This window comes from Antennarius striatus, chromosome 23 (assembly GCF_040054535.1).
Source record: "Antennarius striatus isolate MH-2024 chromosome 23, ASM4005453v1, whole genome shotgun sequence".
Taxonomy (NCBI): Eukaryota; Metazoa; Chordata; class Actinopteri; order Lophiiformes; family Antennariidae; genus Antennarius; species Antennarius striatus.
In genome coordinates, this window is record NC_090798.1 from 9,377,734 (window position 1) to 9,403,130 (window position 25,397).

Here is a 25,397-nt window from a genome sequence, read left to right on the forward strand (position 1 = left end):
TAAGGGCTCCTTTAGATTAAACCTCTCGTTTTTCTCAACTGGGCTACACAAGAAATACAAACTACCTTTTTAACTGTCATGTCTCTACATCGTTTAGTCATTGCGTGGCAGAGCTATTTTCTAATTCATCTTGCCTAAGTGCCTGGACTGCACAAAGCTGGTCAGCCAAAGAAGTGGGAAGGTGATGTAGAAGAAGAACAAAGCAGTCAATCCTCATGTCTCATCTCTGCTTCGGCAACTCATGGACTTTGAATGGCTTTCTCCTTAGTCCAAAAGAAAAGGACTGTTCTCTCACATTGCGTGAAAACATTGTTTCATTGTTTCTGTGAATTGTTCGTCATGTTCCATGCACCTTTTGCATATCATACCCCATTCATTGACTCTATAGCTTGCTTGACCAATGCTGGACAGTCACATGTGATCTGAATGGAGCCTATGCAGGCTCTGATTTTAGGAGCTGTTAAGAAAAATAAGTTACCTCAGGTTTTCTAGGCTTAACATGTATTGTTTAACATGCATTGAGTTTTAATAAAAGTTTTATTTTGTAGCAGGTCTGACACTGTTTTATTTTTTGTTTCATTCACATTTCTCAAAATGCATAATTTGCAAAGCAGCTAATGTAAAAACCAAAATTAAAAACATTTTACGACAACATATTGTATTGTTAATTATTTACAGGTATTTACTGGCAACTCTAGTTGCCAGGTAACTACTGTATTTTAGACGAATACAAGAAAAAACTATAAACCAGATTACATTGAATTGCTGTTTTCTAAAAAACAAAACCGTAAATTACTGTAATTTATATACAGCAAAAACGTGTAAAACATTTACAGTAATATGTTGTAAAAGGTTTTACAGTAATAAACTGCTATTTTACAATACTTTACTGGCAACTTTTTTGCCAGGTATTTACTGTAAATTCTACAGTCAATTTTTTACAGTGCAGGATCAGGAATGAGTACATCAGAGGGACAGAACATGTTAGAGGTTTTGGAGATAAAGTCAGAGAGGCCAGACTGAGATGGTTTGGACATGTCCAGAGGAGAGATAGTGAAGATGTGGCAGGATAGCGCTACACTCCCCACTGTGAGGGGCAGTGTGGCAGACAATCAGGGAGTGGCTCCTGTAAGTAGACCTGGTCGGACCCTTCTCCGTCCTTTCCACTTCCTCTCCCTCCTTTACGGAGCCGACAGCCGTGCGTGGCAGCATCTCGCGGTCAGCCGATTGGGTGTTAAACAAAGGTAGGCATGCTTGCTCTGCTCGATTTTATTCCGTGTATGGGCCCTGTGTTTACTCCGGTTTGCTCCGTCCGGCAGTGTGGTGTTACCGGGAGCTGGGCTTTCTCCCTTGGGCCGGTGTGCGCGCGGTGCGCTTCCTGAGGGTAGGGCGCGTAGTTGTCTGCCTTTTTATATCAAGCTGCTGATGGTCTGTGGTGTGTGATGGATTGTGGTTCTCTCCCAGCCATCGCTGGTGTGGTCTGGGCTTCGGGCTTCCTCCTCCTGCCGCGTGTGATACCTCGATCCTGCTCTTCGGTAGGAAATGTTTATTTGTAACTTTTATTATTTTGTAACCTCCTATATCCATATTTTGATTAGGTTAATTTGTTTTTTTTTTGCAGTGCGGGGCTGTCATTGCCGCTGTGAGCCTCGCTGCTGTTTTGGTTCTTCGTTCTTCATACTTCTTTCTCCTACGTCTGTGTCTGCTCTGGGGTTTGGCTCGTCTAGAGACTTCAATCACCGTAATTCGGCGCTGATTCGGCCCATATCGGGCTAGGCTCCATTAACGGTGGTCAAAGCCGTATAATACGGCATTCACCAAAGTCCTCAACGTGAGCCAAGAGAGGTCGTCCCGACCCTCTCATAGACTCTGAGCCACTACCTCTGGAGAGTGGTTTTAATTAGAGGGGCAGACTCTTTCCCAATTTCTTGAGTTTATTCATTTGTTATTTCTTTCGTTGAATTATTATTGATACGTTTGGTGGGTTATATTTGATTTATTTTTTAGTATATATATCTCTTTTTGGATAATTTGTGTGTTAGAACAGTTTATTTTGGGTTTACTGACATTGGTTATAGTGTGTGAGGGTTGCCTTGATTTTGTGTTTCTAATTGTGTTCTTTTTCTTTGACAGGTGCTGAGGGCCCAGAGCGGCAGCGGTTCCCCTGGTGGTGGTTCCTTATTCACGTTTTTTTGGTTTGCTGTGTCAGGGGTGCAGTGTAGTGTTTTTTTAATCTCTCCCCTTTTTGTTACCGCTGTCGTGGTAAGCCCCAGCCCTGTCCCTTTTTTTGGTAATTCCTCATAACACTCCTTATAATCATATTCGTTAGTATTAATTTAGTCTGTTCTCATTTTAAAATAATTGTTTAATAAAAGTCTTTTTATAAATGGAAATCACACTCTCGTCCTGTGGAATTTTCTCGAACTGTGTGCCTTGGACCAAATTGAAGCCTGGTTATTTGTAAATTTTGTTCATATCCTGGGATGAAAGCCCCCAGGTGGTGTTGTCAGCAAGGGCTTCACACCGCTCGCCTTGCCACAAATGTATTGGTAGAAGGATGCCGAGTTTTGAACTGCCAGGCAGGGTGCCTGGAGGAAGACCAAAGCGGAGGTTTATGGATGTAGTGAAAGAGGATATGAGGGTAGTTGGTGTGAGAGAAGAGGATGTAGGAGACAGGGTTAGATGAAGGCAATTGATTCGCTGTGGCGACCCCTTGAAGGGAAAGGCCAAAAGGAGAACAACAACCATAGTAATAACAACAACAATAATTAAACTTCTTATTCTTTTCCTTTCGGCTTTTCCCTTCAGGGGTCGCCACAGCGAATCAATTGCCTCCATCTCGCCCTGTCCTTTGAATCCTCTTCTCTCACACCAACTACCTTCATGTCCTCTTTCACTACATCCATAAACCTCCTCTTTGGTCTTCCTCTAGGCCTCCTGCCTGGCAGTTCAAAACTCAGCATCCTTCTACCAATATATTCACTATCTCTCCTCTGGACATGTCCAAACCATCTCAGTCTGGTCTCTCTGACTTTATCTCCAAGACCTCTAACATGTAGTGTCCCTCTGATGTACTCATTCTTGATCCTATCCTTCCTGGTCACTCCCAGAGAGAACCTCAGCATCTTCATATCTGCTACCTCCAGCTCTGTCTCCTGTCTTTTATTAAGTGACACTGTCTCTAGACCAAACAACATCGCTGGTCGCACCACAGTTTTGTACACCTTTCATTTTAGCTGAAACTCTTCTATCACACATCACACCTGACACTTTCCTCCACCCGTTCCATCCTGCCTGGACATGCTTCTTCACCTCTTTTCCACACTCTCCATTGCTCTGGACTGTTGACCATAAGTACTTAAAATCCTTCACCTTCTTGATCTCTTCTCCCTGTAACCTCACTCTTCCACTTGGGTCCCTCTCATTCACACACATGTACTCTGTCTTACTGCGGCTAACCTTCATTCCTCTCCTTTCCAGGACAAACCTCCACCTCTCTAGCTTCTCCTCCACCTGTTCCCTGCTCTCACTACAAATCACAATGTCATCTGCAAATATCATAGTGCATGGAGATTCCTGTCTAACCTCGTCTGTCAGCCTGTCCATCACCATAGCGAACAAGAAGGGGCTCAGAGCTGATCCCTGATGCAGTCCCACCTCCACCTTGAAGTCCTCTGTCACACCTACAGCACACCTCACCACTGTCTTACAGTCCTCATACATGTCCTGCACTGCTCTAACACACTTCTCTGCCACTCCAGACTTCCTCATACAATACCACAGTTCCTCTCTGGGCACCCTGTCATAAGCTTTCTCCAGATCTACAAAAACACAATGTAGTTCCGTTTGGCCTTCTCTATACTTCTCTATCAACATCCTCAAAGCAAATACTGCATCTGTAGTACTCTTTTTTTGGCATGAAACCATACTGCTGCTCACAAATGTTCATTTCTGTCTAGCTTCCACTACTCTTTCCCATAACTTCATTGTATGGCTCATCAGCTTTATTCCTCTGTAGTTGCCACAACTCTGCACATCTCCCTTGTTCTTAAAAATCGGCATCAGCACACTTCTCCTCCATTCCTCAGGCATCTTCTCACTATCTAAGATCTTGTTGAACAACCCAGTCAGAAACTCTACTGCCACCTCTCCTAGACACTTCCATACCTCTACAGGTATATCATCAGGACCAACTGCCTTTCCACTCTTCATCCTCTTCAATGCCCTCCTCACTTCATCCTGACTAATCTTTGGTACTTCCTGGTCCACAACAGTCACCTCTTCTAGTCTTTGTTCTCTCTCCTTTTCCACGTTCATCAACTCTTCAAAGTACTCTTTCCATCTTCCCATCACACTACTGGCACCTGTCAATAGGCTTCCATCCCTATCCTTAATCACACTAACCTGCTGCACATCCTTCCCATCTCTGTCTCTCTGTCTTGCCAACCTGTATAGATCAGTCTCTCCCTCCTTACTGTCCAACCTAGCATACAAGTCATCATAAGCTTCTTGTTTGGCCTTTGCTATCTCTACCTTCACCTTACGCTGCATCTCCCTGTACTCCTGTCTACTCTCCTCAGTCCTCTCAGTGTCCCACTTCCTCTTAGCTAACCTCTTTCTCTGTATACACTCCTGTACCTCCTCCTTCCACCACCAAGTCTCCTTATCTACTTTCCTTCCAGATGACACACCAAGTACTCTCCTACCTGTCTCCCTGATCACATTAGCTGTAGTTGTCCAGTCATCTGGGAGCACCTCCTTGCCACCCAGAGCCTGTCTTAACTCCTTCCTAAAAGTCATGCAACACTCTTCCTTTTTCAGCTTCCACCATTTCGTCTTCTGCTCTGTCTTTGTCCTCTTCATCTTCCTCACCACCAGAGTCATCCTACACACCACCATCCTATGCTGTTTGGCTACACTCTCACCTACCACTACTTTGCAGTCACTGATCTCTTTCAGGTTACACCGTCTACACAAGATATAGTCTACCTGTGTGCTCCTACCACCACTCTTATAGGTCACTCTATGTTCGTGCCTCTTCTGGAAGAAAGTATTCACTACAGCCATTTCCATCCTTTTTGCAAAGTCAAGTACCATCTGTCCTTCTGCGTTCCTCTCCTGGATACCAAACCTGCCCATCACCTCCTCATCACCTCTGTTACCTGCACCAACATGTCCATTGAAGTCTGCTCCAATGACAACACTCTCACTTCTAGGCATGCTCTGCATCACTTCATCAAAGTCCGACCAGAATTTCTCCTTCTCCTCCAGCTCACATCCTACCTGTGGAGCATACCCACTAACAACGTTGAACATCACACCTTCTATTTCTAGCTTCAGACTCATCACTCTATCCGACACTCTTTTTATCTCCAGGACATTCCTAATAAACTCCTCCTTCAAGATAACTCCTACTCCATTTCTCTTCCCATCTACACCATGATAGAACAACTTGAACCCTGCTCCTAAACTTCTAGCCATGCTACCTTTCCACCTGGTCTCCTGCACTCACAGTATGTCTACCTTCCTCCTCTGCATCATGTCAACCAACTCTCTACCTTTTCCTATCATAGTTCCAACATTCAACGCCCCTACTCTTAGTCCTACGCTCTTGGCGCTCCTCTTCTCTTTCTTCGAGCGAACGCACTTTTCCTTCTCTCCTCCTTCGACCAACAGTAATCCAATTTCCACCGGCGCCCTGTAGGTCAACAGCGCCAATGGCGGTCGTTGTTAACCCGGGCCCCGACCGATCCGGTATGGAAGTCATAGGTTTGATTCGCATCTTTGATTTGGCAAAAGTTTTACGCCGGATGCCCTTCCTGACGCAACCCTCTGTATTTATCAGGGCTTGGGACCGGCACAATAAGACACTGGCTCGTGTCCTCTTGCGGCTACATTAACAACAACAACAATAATTTAACAATCACACAAATAAAATCACCACGGTACACTGGCAGATGAAGCGGGTTTGGAAAATGACTGACTGCCTGACTGACGAATGAAATCAATCACAACAACTACTAGAACTAAGGCAGTCAAACACTGCAACATCCCGCAACACCCCTGAATTCAAACTTTTACCCTGACCTACTTGTATTGGTCAAAGATCAAAGCTAGCACTCTTACCTTCTTTCATAGATCAAAGAACAAGCTTTGATCTATGGTCGTACACTGGTCTGCTCTAACCAACCCTAACCTAACCTCTAACTAACCCTAATCTAACCTCTAACTAACCATAATCTGACTTCTAATCAACCCTAAACTAAACTCTAACCTTACCCTAGTATACTTTAGTAATCCCCGAAGGGAAATTAAGAGCACACTCTAGTTTGAACAAACACATGCATATATATGTTAATATGTACAGGCCCCTGTAACGCACACAAACACCCACATAAACGAGTGTCAGTCACATAGCTGTCACAGAATACAACAAGTCCCTGACCAGAGGTTTGTACCATAAAGCTTGAAGAACCTAGCTGGGCTTCCTCTTACTTATCTGGCTTCACTTACCGAGACATCCGCCCTCTGGATTTTCGGTACTATAAAGCCGGCTATCAACTCACTAATTCAATTCAGGCATGTCCAGTCTACATCTGTGCACGCTTACATAAAAAGAGCGGAGGTTGCTGCATGCGACCAATCGCAAACATGCAACAAACCGGCCCGTGCCGCATATTTCACAACGGAGGAGCAAACAATAATAATTAATAAATACGAGCAATACAAATCAATAATCCAGGCAAAAAGCAACACAACCTCTTCCCGAGGTTTTAGGCATCGCCAACTGAATACATAAAAGTACCTATGAATGAATGAATCAATCCATTATTTACTTAAACAAATAATTGATTAATGGCATTTTATCTGTGGCTTGCTTGTAACCCATCCAACGAGGGATTTAAGGACATCATAATAATTACGAACATCACTAAGAAATATATTAACTGTGGCAAAGAACCTCAGTGCAATGCACTGTCTGCGGGACTGTCAGCGCGTGGTTGCGGTGTGTTACATTACTCATGTAAGGCTCCAGCAGCTGACAGATGTAATGTAACCCCTCTCCCCAAAACCTGTACCTTTCGTACAGTGATTGTTCAGGCAATTGGAATGGATTACAGCGATCTCTAAATATTCTCTCTGCCTGAGCGCTCTTCACACAAGCTGTGCACCAAGATCCACCGGGTTCTCATAAAACGGACAGCCCATTTTCCAAGAGAACTGATTGGTCAGTAGGTGGGGCTGTTATACCCGCTGAGCTCTGATTGGTCAGTAGGTGGGGCTGGTATACCTGCTGAGCTCTTATCCTGAACTTATCCTACTCCAGAGCAGGTTAGGTGTTCAGATAGATAGATGGATAGATGGATGGATGGATGGATGGATGGATGGATGGATGGATGGATGGATGGATGGATGGATGGATGGATGGATGGATGGATGGATGGATGGATGGATGGATGGATGGATGGATGGATGGATGGATGGATGGATAGATAGATAGATAGATAGATAGATAGATAGATAGATAGATAGATAGATACTTTATTAATCCCGGAGGAAATTGCATGTTCAGCATAGGTTACTGCGACAACATAGCCTCATAGAAAGTCAGCCACCTTTATGGTACCGAAAAGCCAGGGTTAAACCTGAAGTTATCTTGCTAAGCCGTAATCCAGCTTTATGGTACAGGCCTCTGGCCTTCTCCCTCGTCTTTCTGTCTTATCCAGTTCCTGACTGTGCAAAAGTTGGAAATTTGACCTTCACCTAGTCTTGTTAGAGTGAAGGTCATCATCTTATTTTCATCCCCTTTGTTGCCTGAGTAATGTGCTTTTTGTTTCATCTTTCTATCTACAACGGTTGCAAAGATATTTGGTGGACAAACTAACAAACGGACGGACGAACACATGAACGCTGACAATTACAATACATCACCGCTTTGAAGTGGGATGTAACAAGAACCAAGGCAGCCAGAGACTGCAACATCCCGCGAAGGGTAGGTCAGGGTACCCTGAACGTAGTACCTGACAAGTGCATAGCTTAGACCTTTCAGGGTAGGTCAAAGCTATGCACTAGCTTTGACCATAGATCCATGCTAGTGCATAGGTAGATCAAAGCTAGTGCTTTGATCTACCTATGCACTAGCATAGGTAGATCTTACTCTCACTGGCCTTCTCCCTCGTCTTTCTATCTTATCCAGTTCTTGTGTAAAAAAGTTGAAATTTGACCTTGACCTACTTTTGTCAAGGTCATCTCATTTTCATCCCCTTTGCCGCCTGAGTATTGTGCTTTTTATTTCATCTTTATATCTGCAATGGTTGCAAAGATATTTGGTAGGCATACGAATGGAAGGACAAACGAACACACGGACACTAACAATTACAATACATTATCGCTTTGACCTAACAGTAGCAGCACTCGACATTGGGGGCTGTTACAGTCCGTAATGGATGGCTGTTACAGGTTTGTCATGGGGGGCTGTTACAGGTGTGGTGGAAAGTTTTTAATACAATAAAATAATATGGTAAAACAATATCATCTAAGTGAACCAAAGATCTGGATTGTTGTGTGTGTCATATTATTCAGCGCTTGTGAAGGTGGCCCCAGGATGTCTCGAGGTCATGAAGACGCTGCATGAAAATAATTCCTGTTAGACCATATTTGGAAATGCTTGCATGACTGTGGGTATCCTTGAAGAAGTTAGACACTGACAGAAGCAGCTAGCCAGATCATTTCAGACACTGTACCTGAAATTAGAATGTTTCTGCACAGGGTCATCCAGAGAATGTCTGCAGCAGATCCTCACAGGGGTCACGTGACTGATTATGTTATGTCATCAAATAGTTTTGTGAAACTGTCGACTTGATATTTTTGGTAACGTCTGGAGGTCATGACGTACCAACTGAAAGCCCACAAAGAACTGGTTGAAAGCAGATGGGCCGAGGTTAATACCTCCCCCTAGTCACACCTTTAGGGTATAAAAAGAGATGTGATTCATTATTTTAGTTTGTATTTGAAGTTTTCATCTACCCAGAGTACTCTGCAACAACACACCGGAGGACTTTTTCATCGTCCCCAAAGCTCTCATCATGCTTAGATAAGTATTTGTTGAACTTGTCTGTTTGTTGAACCTGTCTGTCTGTCAAATATCATCGATGAGGTTATTGGACTCATACTCAACCTATTGATGATATTATTGTACTGCTACTCAACCTATACATGATTTGAATTGACAAATAAATATCTTGTATTTTACACTGTCTCCTGTCCTTAAGAAAAACGAAACCCCCACCACAAAGGTCTGTCATGGGGGGCTGTTACAGGTCCTTCATGGAGGACTGTTGCAGACCCGTCATGGGGGGGCTGTTACAGTCCGTCATCAGAGGCTGTTACATCCTATCATGGGGGCTGTTACAGTTCGTCATTGGGAGCTGTAACAGGTCTGTCATGGGGGGCTGTAACAAGTCCGTCATGGAAGGCTGGTTACAGGTTTGGCATTGGGGCTGTTACAGTCCGTCATTGGGGGCTATTACAGGCCCGTCATAGGGGGCTGTTACAGGTCTGTCATGGTGGGACTGTTACAGTCTGTCATGGGGGGCTATTACAGTCTGGCAAGCAACTAGCATGAACTACTGCTAGCATGAACTGCTAACACGAGCTGCTAGCATGAGCTGCTAACACGAGCTGCTAGCATGAGCTGCTAACACGAGCTGCTAGCAATTGAGCAGGGGAAGTGGGTGGAACAGCTCGATGGAGGTGGCAGGTTTTTAACTGGTTCTTGAAGAAAGTGGTGAGTCAAGGGCACGGATATGTGTGTGTGGGGGGGGTGCAGTAAGGACACACACATACACAGTTAATCTTGGTTTTGTGTCTGTGTGTGTGTCTCTGTGTGTGTGTGTGTGTGTGTGTGTGTGTGTGTGTGTGTGTGTGTGTGTGTGTGTGTGTCTCTGTGTGTGTGTCTCTGTGTGTGTGTGTCTGTTTTTAATATCATAAATGTTCTGAATGAAAGCAAAGGTGTGAACAAGAGCCATAAACAGATGTACTGTTCTGTGGTCAGGGGCCCCTCAGAGGCGACTGGCCCTTTAAGAGAGGAAGAGGATGAGCCGACACCCCCTCCTCCCTTCCTCCCAACCTCCCTCCCCCATATCCCTCCTCCAGCACATTGTTCTCCTGGCGACGAGCAGCTTCCCTCTGCTGCTGCGGCGACATCACAGACAGACAGGCGTCAGACGGAGACAGGCGTCAAACAGACAGGCGGACAGGCAGACAGACAGGCAGGCTGGCAGGCAGACAGACAGGTCTTGGTGTGAACGCCTGTGGTGTGTAAAGTCCTGGAGTGAAGGAACCGGCGCGGTGGCGACGGCAGCCGATGATGATGGCTGGGACATGAAGACAAAGAGACATGAGTCACTGGAGGGACAGGTGCGACCTCAGGTGAGTCACATGACTGTCCCTCTGTCATGTTTAGCTCGCTGTCCTGTTGTTATGGCAACCTGGTACTAGAGAGAGACAAATGAAGGGAGGAAGACAGACAAATGAGGGGAGAAAGAGAGACAGATGAGGGGAAGAAGACAGGCAGACGAGGGAAGACAGACAGACAGATGAGGGGAGGAAGACAGACAGATGAGGGGAGGAAGACAGACAGATGCGGTGAGGAAGAGAGTCAGTTGAGGGACGGAAGAGAGACAGAGGCGGGGAGAAAGAGGCAGATGTGAGGAGAAGAGAGATGGGGAGAGATAGACAGATAAAGGGAAGAAAGAGACACAGATGAGAGGAGGGAGAGAGACAATTGGGGGAGAGAGGGTGACAGGGGTTTCAGGGTTTCACGCTAAGTGAATCTGAAATGAAACGGTTCCGGTTCTTACGACCACAACCTGCTTCCTGCTAAACAGAACCAGTACGCCTCTGATACAGAACTTAGAACAAATTGAAGGAAGCTGGGAGATCTCAAGACCATTACACCAGTCCATCCTCTGAGGGAGGTCCTGAAAAAACCACATCATCAGTCTGACAGGGTTTCAGAGTCACGTCCAGGGAACCACAGGGAGAACATCCATCAGCTCCAGGGAACCACAGGGAGAACATCCATCAGCTCCAGGGAACCACGGGGAGAACATCCATCAGCACCAGGGAACCATGGGGAGAACATCCATCAGCTCTAGGGAACCATGGGGAGAAATTCCATCAGCTCCAGGGAACCACAGGGAGAATATCCATCAGCTCCAGGGAACTACGGGGAGAACCTTTGACCCAACCACAAGGTCACATCTCGAGAACTGCTAACCTGAGCTGAGGTCAGCATTCATGACACCGCCATGAGGAAGAGACAGTTTCCAAAAACATGTTGATGATCCCCGAGACTTTGGGAAAATGTTCCAAAGAAAAAACAAAAACTTACAGACGAAAGTAGAACTAAATCGAAGGGGTGTGTCCCATTACATCTGGCTTAGCCTGCGTTCAGACTGCAGGCCCATCGGATTTCAATCAGATTTCTTTCCATATCTGATTTTTAGGGTTGTCTATTCACACTGTTTTTAGCAAGTGTCAAAATGGATCTTGCTCTGTTCAGACTGGGCCACATTATTGGCCAATCTTACAGGTTGCTGGAGCAATGACGTTGGGCCAGAGGCATCCTCCACACTCCATAACGATCATTGACTCTTGGGGTGCGTAGAGCAATGTCGTGGACAGTCAAAACTGATTGGTGTATTTGGAGCTCTTGAGACTGAGTCCAGACCAGATTTGAAACTACCTTCTGAATGTGGTTTCAATCCGTCCAACATACATCAGATTTCATGTGGTATGTGACTTTTCAGACTACAAAAGAGACATCTCATATAAATCTGGATGGGCTAAAAATCAGATTGTGGTCAGTACGTGGTGGTGGTATGATGGTCGGGGGCCGACCAAACAACGGACCATGTTCTGAGGGAGGTATCCAGCCATTACATGGGTTATGGAGCCGTACAAAGATACAAAACGTACCAGCAAGTCTACCTTGACCTAATCTGACCTCTCACTAACCCTAGTCTGACCTCTAGCTAACCCTAACCTGACCTCTAGCTAACCCTAAATTTTTAAACTTAAATATCTATTTTATCCTGTTTCCCCCATGTCTTCCTCATTCCCCTAACTTTTCTTCTCCCCCTCCCAATTTTTATAAATTTTAATTGATTTTAATTTCTTTAAACCCTTGTTTTATTTATGCCATTTTAATGTGACCCTCCTCCCAGACCCCATGTACCAGTGCACTTCATAGTTCCTTTTAAGGAACTACTTCTCCATTTCCCCCCAACTCTAGGTAACCCTAACCTAACTTCGAACTAACCCTAACCTAACCTCTAACCAACCCTAACCTAACCTCTAATCAACCCTAAACTAAACTCTAACCCTACCCAAAATTAACCTCTACTAACCCTAATCCCTAACCTCAACCTAATCCTAACCCCTGCCCAAACGTAACCTAACTTCTACCTAACCCTAATCTAAACTCTGACTAACCCTAACCTGACCTTTAGCTAACCCTAACCTGACCTCTAACTAACCGTATCTTGACCTCTGGGTAACCATAACCCAACCTCTAACTAACCCTGACCTGACATCTAACCAACCCCAACCTTCCTTCTATGTAACCCTAGCCTGTCCTAACCAACCATAACCTGACCTCTAATCAACCCCAAACTAAACTCTACCAAACCCTAATCCCTAACCTCAACCTAATCTTAACTTCTACCCAAACGTAACCTAACTTCTACCTAACCCTAGTCTAATCTCCAACTAACCCTAACTATAACCTCAACCTAGTACTAACCACTACCCTTTACCCCTACCTATCCTCTAACCTCTACCTAACCCTACCTGAACCCTCTCTTTTACCTACCCTCTACCTAACTACAACCCCAGCTAAACCTACCTCTGTGTGACAATGAAAAAGCTAAATGAAGGGTTTAGACTGGGGTAGTTGAAGTCTTGACTTAAATCTGACTGAGATCCTGTGTTGTGACCTGAAACAAGCAGCTCTAGCTAGACAAGCCTCCAGTGAGGCTGAATCACAACAATCATAGACAGAAGACTGAACCAAACGTGAAAGACTCACGAGCCACTAGAGGACACTGTGGTAACTCCATTTTAGTTTGTTTAATTTAATTTAGTATACTTTAGTAATCCCCAAAGGGAAATTAAGAGCACACTCTAGTTTGAACAAACACATGCATATATACTGTATGTATGTACAGGCCCCTGTAACGCACACAAACATCCACATAAACGAGTGTCAGTCACATGGCTGTCAGAGAATGCAACAAGTCCCTGACCTGATTGGAGGGTCAGGTCACAAGGGGAGGTGGACCTGAGGAGGGAGAGGAAAGAAGGGGAGGCACTGTTTTTTACCATCTGTCTGTCTGACCAGGTAGCCAAGTGCTTAGGTCAGGCAGCTTGGATTGGTTGCCATGGCACCAAGGCCATCATCAGGTGAACTGTGGGGGCTCCACCTGATGCCTCCCCGCATCCTAGTGGACTGCTGCTTACCTAACGGTATGACTTCATCCTGTCCTGTCTTCTGAACCTGCTCTGTTTCCCTACCTGCTGCCGCATCTTGTCCTGACCCGGTTTAACCCGTCTTCCGTGTCCTCACACTTCAGGGATTATGGTTAGTCTGGAGTGTCTTCGAGAAACTCCTCTCATCAGTGTGAAGGAGCAGCTGTTCACTGAGGCCAGGAAGTACCCGCTGTACCACCTGCTGCAGGTGAGATTGACAGAGGACGCTTTGCTCAGCCTTTGCCATCCATCATTACCAGGGTTCATGATCTCTCGTCTGTCCTTTGCTAGGAGGAGTCGTGTTACATTTTTGTGGGTGTGACTCAGGAGGCAGAGAGGGAGGAGTTTTATGATGAGACAAGGCGTCTGTGTGATCTCCGGCTGTTTCACCCTATTCTGAAAGTGATTGAGCCACTGGGAAACCGTGAAGAGAAGATCCTGAACAGAGAGATAGGTAATAGGCCAGGACCTCCACAGGTCCTACGGCAGTAACCTGTGGGCCAAAATAAACAGAGGTTCAGTGAAAGACCATCTTCCTCATCCTCACCTCAGTCTAATTAGTCCCTGTGTGCAGGGTTTGCTATCGGGATGCCCGTCTGCGAGTTTGAGATGATGAAGGACCCTGAGGTTCAAGATTTCCGTCGCTCCATACTGAGTGTGTGCAGAGAGGCCATGGAAGAGAGGGAAGGGGGGGGGGCCCACAGCCAGGCCCTCTACGTTTACCCCCCAAATGTGGAATCCAGCCCCCAACTCCCGCAATACATCTACAGCAAGCTAGACAAAGGTATGGTCCAGTTTAGCCAGTCAGGCAGGTGAGTCTCTACCTGTAAGATGGATAGATAGATAGATAGATAGATAGATAGATAGATAGATAGATAGATAGATAGATAGATAGATAGATAGATAGATACATAGATACATACATACAAAAATACATACATACATACATACTCGGGGATCATACCAGTATATAAAATTAAATTAAAAAAATAGATGGATACTCTATTAATCCCGGAGGAAATTGCACACATCCACTGCTCAAGCATTACATAATGAACAAACACAGAGAAAAAAGAAACACTGACACCGCTGGACATACCACAAGACATACACATACACCACACTAACAGACACATGCAGCACCAACAGGACATATACTAAACTAAAACTAAAATATAAAAAGTATAAAATTAAGTACAATAAAAAGCAAATAAAAATAAAAAGTGCGATTGAAAGTTAGCAGGAGGCCCACATGGTGGGTAGGGTACACCCTTCATACAATGTAAGGCATGTCACTATCTAATATCACATTTTCACAGCACCTTGGCCCCACTACACTGCAGCACAGGCTGACATCCAATCTCCTACTCTCCATTCAACCGCATGCTGACCTCGCCACCCCCACCCCCACCCCTACTGAGAGAGTCATTGTACCACCTGATGGCGCGGGGCACGAAGGAGGACCTCAGCCTCTCCGTGGAGGTGCTGTGTGACAGCAGTCTGCCGCTGAAGGTGCTTCTCTGCTGGGAGAAGCTGGTGTTCAGGGGGTGGCTGGTGTTGTTCATGATAGCCCTGACTTCGGACATGGTCCTGCTCTCCAGAAGCTTCTCCACAGAGTCCAGGCTCAGCCCGACCACTGAGCCCACTCTGCGGATGAGTCTGTTCAGACAGTCCATATCTCTTTTCCTGGCCCTGCCACCCAAACACACAATGGCATATGAGAGCACACTGGATACTATTGACTGATAGAACATGAGAAGGAGATTAGGACAGATGTTGAAGGAGACCAGCCTCCTCAGGAAGTAAATCAATCAATCAATCAATCAACTTTTATTTATATAGCGCTGAATCATATCAGAAGACATTTCAAAGCGCTTTACAGATAGAAAGCCAACAATGCCCCCTAGAGCAAGCATAAGCGACAGTGGTGGGGAAAAACTCCCTCATTGAGAAAGAAACTCCGGGCAGGACCTACAGTAGCACATACAGTAGGTACTTCCTGGCCTCCTGAAGGAGGCTTGGGAAGTACATAGGTACTTCCTGGCCTCCTGAAGGAAGCCAGCCTCCTCAGGAAGTACATAGATAGAGGAGTCCCTACCAGTTGGACAGGTGAGTCTCTACCGTCAGACAGGGGAGTCTGACAGCAGACAGGGGGAGTTTCTACCAGCTGGATAGGGGAGTCTAACTGGTAGAGAAGTTCCATAGGTTGAACGTAGCGGGTGTTTTCAAAGTTGTTGAGTCATAATGAAAGACGTTGAACCCCAGGGATTGTATGAACCCTAACCTGCAGCCCACAGGCAAAACCCATGTAACCGAACAGCCATTAAGAATTGAAGAAGGGTCTTCTCCTACAAGCCCAGCTGACTTCAAACAAAGGTCTACCGTGGCCTGGACAACAGAGCCAGCCCACCTCAGGTCCACACTGACACCCTCTGTCTGTCTTCAGGGCGGTTGATTGTGACCATCTGGGTGATTGTGTCGCCATCCAATTCTAAGCAGAAGTACACTCTCAAGGTAAATCTTGGTCATTTCCAGTCATCATTAATGACTTCCTGAATTCACTTCATCCATGTTAATCTCATAATTTTCCCTTAAGGCCTTGGCTCGAGCCTTTAGTCCAGTCCACTGATGTCTTGACAAGACCAGCAAGGACAGCCTCTGACACCTTTGAGACCTTAGAAACCTTTGAGACCCTGTCAATTCCATCAACAAGTGTTTGTGGTTCCACATCATGTTTTAACTGAGAATTTACTTCAACAAGGAACTCATGATATTGATATTTCAATGAACAGACTCATGACTTTCAGTATCGTATGGAATATGGTTTGTATAATACAAAGCAAACAGTTGCCATAATTGTTTCAAATAACAAGATCAAAACAGCTCCATCAAAGCTCTATATGAGGGAGAGCTTATTTTATTTTATTTATCTTATTATATATACTTGAATAAATCCCAAAGGGATTTATTCAAGTATACTAGCACACTCTAGTTCACACACTGGCCCGGTAACACTCACACACACACAAGGAGCCTGTAAGCAGGCAGTGGGAGGTAGAGTGGCGGGCAGCTCTGTAGTGGTGCGCCCTAATGAGCAACTTGTAAAGAGAGACGGCGCCTTACTCAAGGGAGCCTTAGCAGTGCTCGTGAGGTGAGCTGACATCTCCCACTGTCAGTTCACACTCCGGGCAGCTGAGTGGGAAACGAACCGCTGATCTTGTGATCATTTGACGACCCACTGTAGCACTGAGTCACTGCCACCCCAAACAATCTAGTATGTCACTTTATGCAAGAACTAACCGGTGTCCACCTGAAGAACACTCTGAACATCTGTTATGTCAGAGAACAAACTTCTAATGCTCAACAGAACAATGACATCATGATTTGGCTTGTACAGGTGAGTCATGACAGTTTGCCCGAGGAGTTGATAGCCGAGTCCATCAGGAAGAAAAGCCGATCGATGCACCTCTCCCCTCAGCAGCTCCGTCTCTGTGTCCAGGAGTACCAGGGGCAGTACATCCTTAAGGTAAACCTATGTTTGATTAGCTCACCTGCCTGTCTGGGTCCAGGAGTACTATGAGCGGTACATCCTGAAAGTAAACCTTTGTTTGATTAGTTCACCTGCCTGTCTGGGTCCAGGAGTATCAGGGGCGGTACTTCCTGAAGGTAAACTTGACTGTCCTCCTGTGTGTCTCCTCAGGTTTGTGGTTGTGATGAGTACCTGTTGGAGAAGTATCCTCTTAGTCAGTACAAGGTATCACTTACACCATGAAAACACAAATCATCAGGGATGAGCATCCCCTGAGAACCTGTCTCAGGAGCTGTCTGGCTGTCTCACATCCATCTGTCTCTCTGCAGTATATCCGTTCTTGTATCATAGTGGGTCGTCTTCCTCACCTGATGCTGGTCTCCAAAGACAGTCTCTACACTCAACTTCCTGCCTCTGGCTTTGTCACACCTTCATACAGGTACAACAGCCAATCAGTGCCTGTAACAGAAGTATCAAAAGCAATCAGGAGCTTCCATTTTGGATCAGGATGTTCTTGTTTGTGTTTCAGTCGTCGGACTCCTCAACCATCTCCATGCCCAGGAGGAGGAGACAGTTCACCTCCATGTTCATTGTGGGCCTTCAACACACTGCTGAGAGTCCGTCTGCTCTGTGCCACGTATGTCAACGTCAACATCAGAGACATCGACAAGGTCTGGCAGTTCTCATGTCTTTTCATATGCCTGTTCTCATCTGTTCTAATGTCTGTCTGTTCTCACATCTGTCCTTGTGTCTATCCTCGTGTCTCATGTCTGTTCTCACGTCTCATGTCCGTTCTCATGTCTGTTCTCCTGTCTCGTGTCTGTTATCATCAATCAATCAAAGAATCAACCTTTATTAGTAGAGCGCTTAATCACATCAGCAGACATTTCACAGTGCTTTAACAGAGAAACCCAACATGTCCGTTCTCATGTCTGTCCTGTCTCATGTCTGTTTTCATGTCTGTTCTCATGTCTGTTCTCATGTCTGTCACGTCTCAGTGTTTTCATACTGCTACCTGTTGTAGTAAACAGAACAGTATTTATCTTTAACTTCATGGCATCATCTGTCTCCGCAGATACTCTCATTCAGTGTAACACCCTCTGTGTGTGTGTGTGTGTGTGTGTGTGTGTGTGTGTGTGTGTGTGAGTGTAGATCTATGTGAGGACAGGTATCTATCATGGTGGAGAGCCACTTTGTGACAACGTTAACACACAGAGAGTCCCATGCTCCAACCCAAGGTAACACACAGTCTTTCTGCACACCTCCATCCAGATCAGGTCTGAACCCTGGATCCTGGGAAACTGAAGGTACTGCACAGCATCTCAGCTGTTCCTAGGTTTTTGAGTCTTCTGTCCTGCCTTCTGGTAGCTCCACTCCTTCACAGGGAATCTGCAAAAATTAATTTAATGCACCCAAGGTGCATCTGTTCAAGGCCAACGCATTGTGACAGGATTTAAGAAGGTGGGTGGGACCGGGGAGATGGAGAGGCGGAGATGTGGAGGTACATCCGTGTTTTATCATAACATGACTATCAAAGGTGTGGTGGGAGAGTGAGATCCGGAGGGACTTCCAGTTTCAGCCTGACGAACAGCTGATGTCTAACCAACCAGACCTGGTGGTGGACGAAGAACAGATAGGAGCAGCTGGAACAATGTGGTGGACGAGGAGCAGATGGGAGCAGCTGGGACAAGGTGGTGGATGAGGAGCAGATAGGAGCAGCTGGAACAAGGTGATGAATGAGGAGATAGGAGCAGGTGGGACAAGGTGGTGGACGAGGACCAGATAAGAGCAGCTGGGACAAATGTTAAACCTCCAGCTGTGTCCAGTATCAACTAGAAGCAGAATGAAAACATGGAACACCTGGAACAGATATGATAGGTGGAAGCCTTAGAAAGATAGAAAGGGCCAGAAGCAGGAACCAGGAACGGGTTCTGGCCCCTTCTATCATGATGACAGAAAGGTATGTGACGGCTAACATTGCGGGCTGGCTCTAGCTAAAACGTCTGAGGACTGTCCAGAAGATCAGAACCCTAGAAACAGCTAAGATACGGCAGAACCCCAAACTCCCAGGACTCTGATGGAGGGCCTGTGATTGGACGGAACACACACCACATCCACTGGGGTTATATCCGTTTCCATCTTGTATGTGTCTGTCTGTCTCTCTCTACCTGTCTGTCTGTGTGTCAAGGTGGAATGAGTGGCTTACCTATGACCTCTACCTGTCTGACCTCCCTCGCTCAGCCAGACTCTGTCTTTCAATCTGTTCTGTGAAAGGACGGAAAGGAGCCAAGGAGGTAGGCAGGGAAGGAGACTACACATGAAAGAATCAGTCAAACAGTGGCTGATTAAACTATCTGTCTGCCTGTCTGTCTCTCAGGAGCACTGTCCTTTGGCCTGGGGGAACGTCAATCTCTTCGACTACACAGACATTCTGGTCTCGGGGAAAGTCACTTTGAGTTTGTGGCCAGTCCCCCATGGTCTTGAAGACCTTCTGAACCCCATCGGTGTTGCTGGTTCAAATCCCAACAAGGTACATAACACCTCCATTACATCTACCGGTCTGTCTCGTTCAATCGATGGTCACTGATCGATGGATCGATTGGCTTGTCCTGTGCAGGAAACTCCGTGTGTGGAGCTGGAATTCTCCTGGTTCAATCAGACGGTTGTGTTTCCTGATGAACAGCAGATTGAGGAGCATGCTAACTGGACAATCAGCAGAGAGCTGGGCTACACCTACTGCCACGGACTGGTAGCACCCTGAGACACACGGACACAAAGACACAGGAACACAAAGACACAGGAACACAGAGTCACAGGGACACAGAGGCACAGGGACACACAGAGACACACGCAGAGATACAGGGACACAGAGACACAGGGACACACACACCAGTGACTAATTATATAATATACTGTATATTTTGTGTGTGTGTGTGTGTGTGTGTGTGTGTGTGTGTGTGTGTGTGTGTGTGTGTGTGTGTGTGTGTGTGATAAGGTGACCCGAAGCTTCATCCCAGTCAGCTGAGGTGTCTCACCTGTCTCACCTGCCTCTACCTGTCTCACCTGTCTGTCTCAGAGCGGTCGTCTGGCCTGTGACAGCAGTGTTTCCGGAGCAGACGCAGACCAGCTTGGCGCTCTCTGCTCCAGAGACCCTCTCTACGAGCTCTCGGAGCAGGAGAAGGACTTCTTGTGGAGACACAGGTATGGTTGGAGCTTATTGGACAAGGGTCCAATCACCGTCTGCCGTCACATGACCGAACGTAGGAACATTACCTGGACCTTTTTTAATGTTTGTTTCTCTGTCTACCTGTCTTTCTCTACCTGTGTCTCTGCCTACTTGTCTCTCTGCCTACCTACCTTCCTGCCTATCTGTCACTCTGCCTACCTATCTCTCTGCCTATCTGTCTCTCTGCCTACTTGTTTCTCTGCCTACCTGTCTGTCTCTACCTGTCTCTCTGCCTACCTATCTATGTCTGTCTCTCTGCCTACCCGTCTCCCTGCCTACCTGTCTCTCTCTACAGACATTATTGTGTAAACATCCCAGAGTCTCTTCCCAAGCTGCTTCAGTCAGTCAAATGGAATTCCAGAGATGAGGTGTCCCAGGTGAGGACACGCCCCCAGTTTTGACTCTCCCCTTCTTCCTCTCCTGCTCCTCCCCCTCCTGACCTCCCCCTTCCTCTCAGATGTACTGCCTATTGAAAGAGTGGCCTCTGATGGAACCTGAACTGGCCCTAGAGCTGCTGGACTGCAACTTTCCCGACCCAGTGGTGAGACAGTTTGCTCTGCGCTGTCTGGTTCAAGGCCTGACGGACGACAAGCTATCACAGTACCTGCTGCAGCTCGTACAGGTAGGCCTCGCCTGAGGCAGCTCCTCCCCCTACAGGTAAGCCTCACCTGAGGACAGGCCGTCCCCCCAGAGGTAGGCAGAAACACCCTCACCTGAGGGTAGCCCCTCCCCCCTTGGGTATACTGGTTGTCCAGATGGAACCAGATCCACTCTCATCAGCACCATTCTGTCTCTCTCTCTGTCTCTTTAACTCTCTCCCTGTCTTTGTACCTGTCTCTCCCTGTCTCTCTCTCTCCCCCTCTGCCTGTCTATCTCTCTGTGTGCAGGTGTTGAAGTATGAGATGTACCTAGACAACCCTCTGGCTCGTTTCCTGATCAAGAAGGCTCTGACCAATCAGAGGATAGGACACTTCTTCTTCTGGCACCTGAAGTGAGTCCCAGCAGGTGTCCGTCATTCTTGTCTGTTTGCTTGTCTGTTTGCCCCAACTGACACACCTGTTGTCAGGTCAGAGATGCACAACAAGACGGTGTCGCGGCGATTTGGCCTGCTGCTGGAGGCCTTCTGCAGGGCCTGTGGCATGTACCTGAAGCACCTGAACCGACAGGTAAGCCCCGACCCCGTTGCTGCTGCCCTCTAGTGGCCAACGGTAACATTGCAGCGGCTTTGTGTGTCCAGGTGGAGGCCATGGAGAAGCTGGTCAACCTGACGGACACGCTGAAGCAAGAGAAGAAGGACGACACGCAGAAGGTACGGCCTGCCTCCTCAGCTTGATACCGGGCTACCTCCTCAGCTCGGTACCAGGTTATCAGCTCGGTACTAGGTTACTTCCTCAGGTTACCTGGTACTGGTACGCCTCAGCCCAGTACCAGTGTGCTTCCTCAGCTTGGTACCAAGTTACCTCCTCAGCTCGATACCAGCTTATCTCCTCAGCTTGGTACCAGATTAGGGCTCGTGGCTCAGAATCTATGGTGATGGCATAGCCACTTAGCACTGAGACCCCAGAGGAGCTTCTGTGAAGCTCACTGGATCTGACCTCCAGGGGTGGGGGAGCTGGTGAAGGAGAAGCCACGCCCAACCTCTGGACACTGACCTCTGACCTGGGCTGAGCTCTGACCTGGGACCCACCCTGTGGGCCCCTCTGACCTGAGGCCCCCCATGTGGACATTGACCTCTGATCTCTGACCTGGAGCCTCTGTCCTCCCTCTCAGACCCAGATGAAGTTCCTGGTAGAACACATGTCCCGTCCAGACTACATGGAGGCTCTGCAGGGTTTTGTGTCTCCTCTGAACCCTGTCCACCAGCTGGGGAGCCTTAGGTAACGACTGGTTAGTTGGCTAAATGAGAGCAGTCCTGACCGGATCTGCCCAGTTCTGCCTGGCACTGACCAGTTCTGACTGTTTCTGTGTCGGTCTACAGGCTGGAGGAGTGCCGGATCATGTCGTCGGCAAAGCGCCCCCTGTGGCTGAACTGGGAGAACCCCGACATCATGTCTGAGCTGCTCTTCACCAACAACGAGATCATCTTCAAGAATGGCGACGGTAGCTAGCTTACTGCTCACGCACCACCGCAGGCACGAGGGATTGTGGGTAATGTAGTGTATGACCCGTGTTGCAGACCTGCGTCAGGACATGCTGACTCTGCAGATCATTAAGATCATGGAGAACATCTGGCAGAACCAGGGCTTGGACCTACGGTGAGACCCGTCACATGATCAGTGCCAGCGGTGATGTCATCACGTCCCTGTCTCACATGTGTGTGTCTCTGTGTGTGTCTCCTTGTGGGCGTGTGTATGTGTGTCTGTCTCACATTTGCGCGGGCACGCACGAGTGTGTGTGTGTGTGTGTGTGTGTGTGTGTGTGTGTGTGTGTGTGTGTGTGTGTGTCAGTATGCTGCCCTACGGCTGCTTGTCCATCGGTGACTGCGTGGGACTGATTGAAGTGGTGAAGAGCAGCTGCACTATCATGCAGATCCAGTGTAAGGGCGGCCTGAAGGGGGCACTGCAGTTCAACTCCAACACGCTGCACCACTGGATCCGGGACAAGAACCGTGGAGAGTCGTCAGTACCCGACCACCCCAGTAGCTGTCTGTCCCCGAGTCCGTCCGTCACCTCCTGTCTGTCTCTCAGGTACGACCACGCCATTGACCTGTTCACGCGCTCCTGCGCCGGCTACTGCGTGGCCACCTTCATCCTGGGCATCGGCGACCGACACAACTCCAACATCATGGTGAAGGAGAATGGACAGGTGAATGTCGGGATGGGGGGTGCTGGAGGAAGAGTCCACAGTGTTGATCTGTCGCCTCCCCCAGCTGTTCCACATCGACTTTGGCCACTTCCTGGACCACAAGAAGAAGAAGTTCGGTTACAAGAGGGAGCGGGTGCCCTTTGTCCTGACCCAGGACTTCCTCATCGTCATCAGCAAAGGCGTCCAGGAGTCCACCAAGACCAAGGAGTTTGAGAGGTGCCACCCCCCACCCGATTAATCCCCCCTCAACCCACTGGTTCACACGTGCTCACCTGTCTGTGCTCCAGGTTCCAGGAGATGTGCTACAAGGCCTACCTGGCCATCCGGCAGCACGCAAGCCTCTTCATCAACCTGTTCTCCCTCCTGTTGGGCTGCGGGATGCCCGAGCTGCAGAGCTTCGACGACATCGCCTACCTGAGGAAGACACTGGCCCTCGGTGAGGAGGGGGGCAGACAGCAGCACGCAGGGCCCCATGGGAGGTGCTGTCTCTCTCTTCGGGACCCGTCTCACCTTACCCTACTCACCAGTGTCCCGTCTGTTTGTCAGAGAAGAGCCAGCAGGAGGCACTGGAGTACTTCACCAAGCAGATGAACGACGCCCATCACGGCGGCTGGAGCACCAAGATGGACTGGATCTTCCACACCATCAGACACATGCCAACCGACCACTGACGAACGACAGACACCAACCCACTAACGGACGACAGACACACCCACCGACCACTGACTGACAACAAACACTAGCCCACTGACCACTGACAGAGGACAGACACGGGCCCACCGATCACTGACAGACAACAGACATGCCCACCAACCACTGACAGACGATAGACACGCGCCCACTGTCCATTGACGGACAACAGACTGAAGCGCACTGACAGACGACAGACATTAGCCCACGGACCACTGACGGATGACAGACGCACCCACCGACCACCAACGGACGACAAACACTAACCCACCGACCACTGACAGAGGACAGACACGAGCCCACCGACAGACAACAGACATGCCCACCGACCACTGACAGACGACAGACATGCGCCCACTGTCCACTGACAGACGACAGACACCAGCCCACAGACCACTGACGGATGACAGACGTGCCCGCCGACCCCTGACGGACGACAGACACATGCCCACACTACAGACCATGTCTATCTATGGAAATGGTTGCCATAGCAATGTGAATCTCAGGGCCAAAGGTCAGAGGTGTGGGTTACGATGCCAAAGGCATACTGGGAAGTGGTAAATGCTGGTAGCCCAGGATGTGTCCTCGATGAAACTGTTTCACCAATAAGAGCTGCTCGTTTTTAAGCTTCCTGGGGGACTTTCTGAACCTGATCCAGGCCATGCCTGGATCAGGTTATTGGTGCCTGGATACCAATAACAATGGTTTTATTCCTGAAGCCACATTTGAATCAAACTTTATTAGAAGAACTTTGTATGACTCTTGTTCTAGTTTTATTGAAATCACAACCATGAACACTGTGTTCAATGTGAGAGCAATAACCGTTAACTAATCATTGCACTAATCATGACAATCAACAGTTCTGACTGATAGGACACCAGAGCTGACAGCTGTGGACAGTCACAGTGCTGCATCTATTCTTCCTCTGATAGAACATTTATGTTTACGTATCCTGGAAATCAAAGGGACAAGAACAAGTGATGCTAAGCTAGCTAGTAGCTAACTGTTAGCAGGATAGCTCAGCTAGTGCATTATGGTCCCATCGGCTTTATATCGCTGACCTGTTCTTTGGAGCCATGAATTGTGGGTGGCGTTAATCAGTATCGCTCAGCAAGCGTGGAAGTCCTGCCCCTTCTGCCCCATTGGCTGTCAATGACTATGGGTGGGGTCACATTCAGACCAGTTCATTGAGGTGATGTCCTTTTTTACAGATCTGCTGTAAATCCAAGCCCTGCCCACATGTCAGTAACCATGGCAACATGAGCAGATACTTTACCATGTCATCAATGTTATTTTTGTTTAATATATTGATAATCTGAAATAAATCAATCAATGAATCGATGTTCACACTAAACGAATCACTGCCTGGAAGTGTTCACCTGTCAGTTCCTTTCAAAATAAAACCTCAACAGGTGTGCTGCATTTGGCTTGGGGTGGGCCTAAACTCTACCACACGGTCCAATCTGAATTTGTTGTAAACATTGACAAAATGTTGCATTCAAAAATTTGTGTGACTATTTCTACTTTTTAAAGGTCAATTAGGATTTTAATCCTTTTTTAAATGAAATCATTTAAATAAAAATTATTTTAAACTTCACTGATACTTTTTCTTCA

At 47.4% G+C, this 25,397-nt stretch overlaps 1 protein-coding gene and 1 long non-coding RNA gene across 9 annotated transcripts; both read left to right on the forward strand.

Moving 5' to 3' along the window:
- Positions 1 to 1,009: 1,009 nt before the first annotated feature.
- On the forward strand, positions 1,010 to 2,314 carry LOC137590852 (uncharacterized). Its single transcript, XR_011034519.1, has 4 exons — positions 1,010 to 1,244; positions 1,320 to 1,384; positions 1,465 to 1,535; positions 1,622 to 2,314. It is a non-coding gene; the product is annotated as an uncharacterized lncRNA (long non-coding RNA).
- A 7,850-nt stretch (positions 2,315 to 10,164) lies between these two features.
- On the forward strand, positions 10,165 to 25,380 carry zgc:158659 (uncharacterized protein LOC791141 homolog). 8 transcript variants are annotated; one of them, XM_068308748.1, is made up of 28 exons: positions 10,165 to 10,431; positions 13,406 to 13,530; positions 13,638 to 13,741; positions 13,825 to 13,987; positions 14,108 to 14,317; positions 15,980 to 16,047; positions 16,931 to 17,059; positions 17,234 to 17,287; positions 17,392 to 17,501; positions 17,592 to 17,733; positions 18,215 to 18,300; positions 19,251 to 19,356; positions 19,440 to 19,592; positions 19,680 to 19,811; positions 20,139 to 20,263; positions 20,584 to 20,665; positions 20,746 to 20,910; positions 21,176 to 21,279; positions 21,355 to 21,454; positions 21,526 to 21,597; positions 22,059 to 22,165; positions 22,267 to 22,388; positions 22,465 to 22,543; positions 22,736 to 22,906; positions 22,976 to 23,093; positions 23,158 to 23,309; positions 23,381 to 23,529; positions 23,640 to 25,380. In XM_068308748.1, exons 2-28 carry the CDS (start codon positions 13,446 to 13,448, stop codon positions 23,762 to 23,764), a joined length of 3,213 nt encoding a protein of 1,070 aa, XP_068164849.1. In that variant the 5' UTR covers positions 10,165 to 10,431; positions 13,406 to 13,445; the 3' UTR covers positions 23,765 to 25,380. The 8 variants fall into 8 exon arrangements, 7 of the variants coding, with proteins under 7 accessions (XP_068164849.1, XP_068164846.1, XP_068164848.1 ...); XM_068308745.1 differs by having other exon boundaries at positions 23,645 to 25,380; XM_068308747.1 differs by having other exon boundaries at positions 22,976 to 23,075; positions 23,645 to 25,380.
- Positions 25,381 to 25,397: the final 17 nt, after the last annotated feature.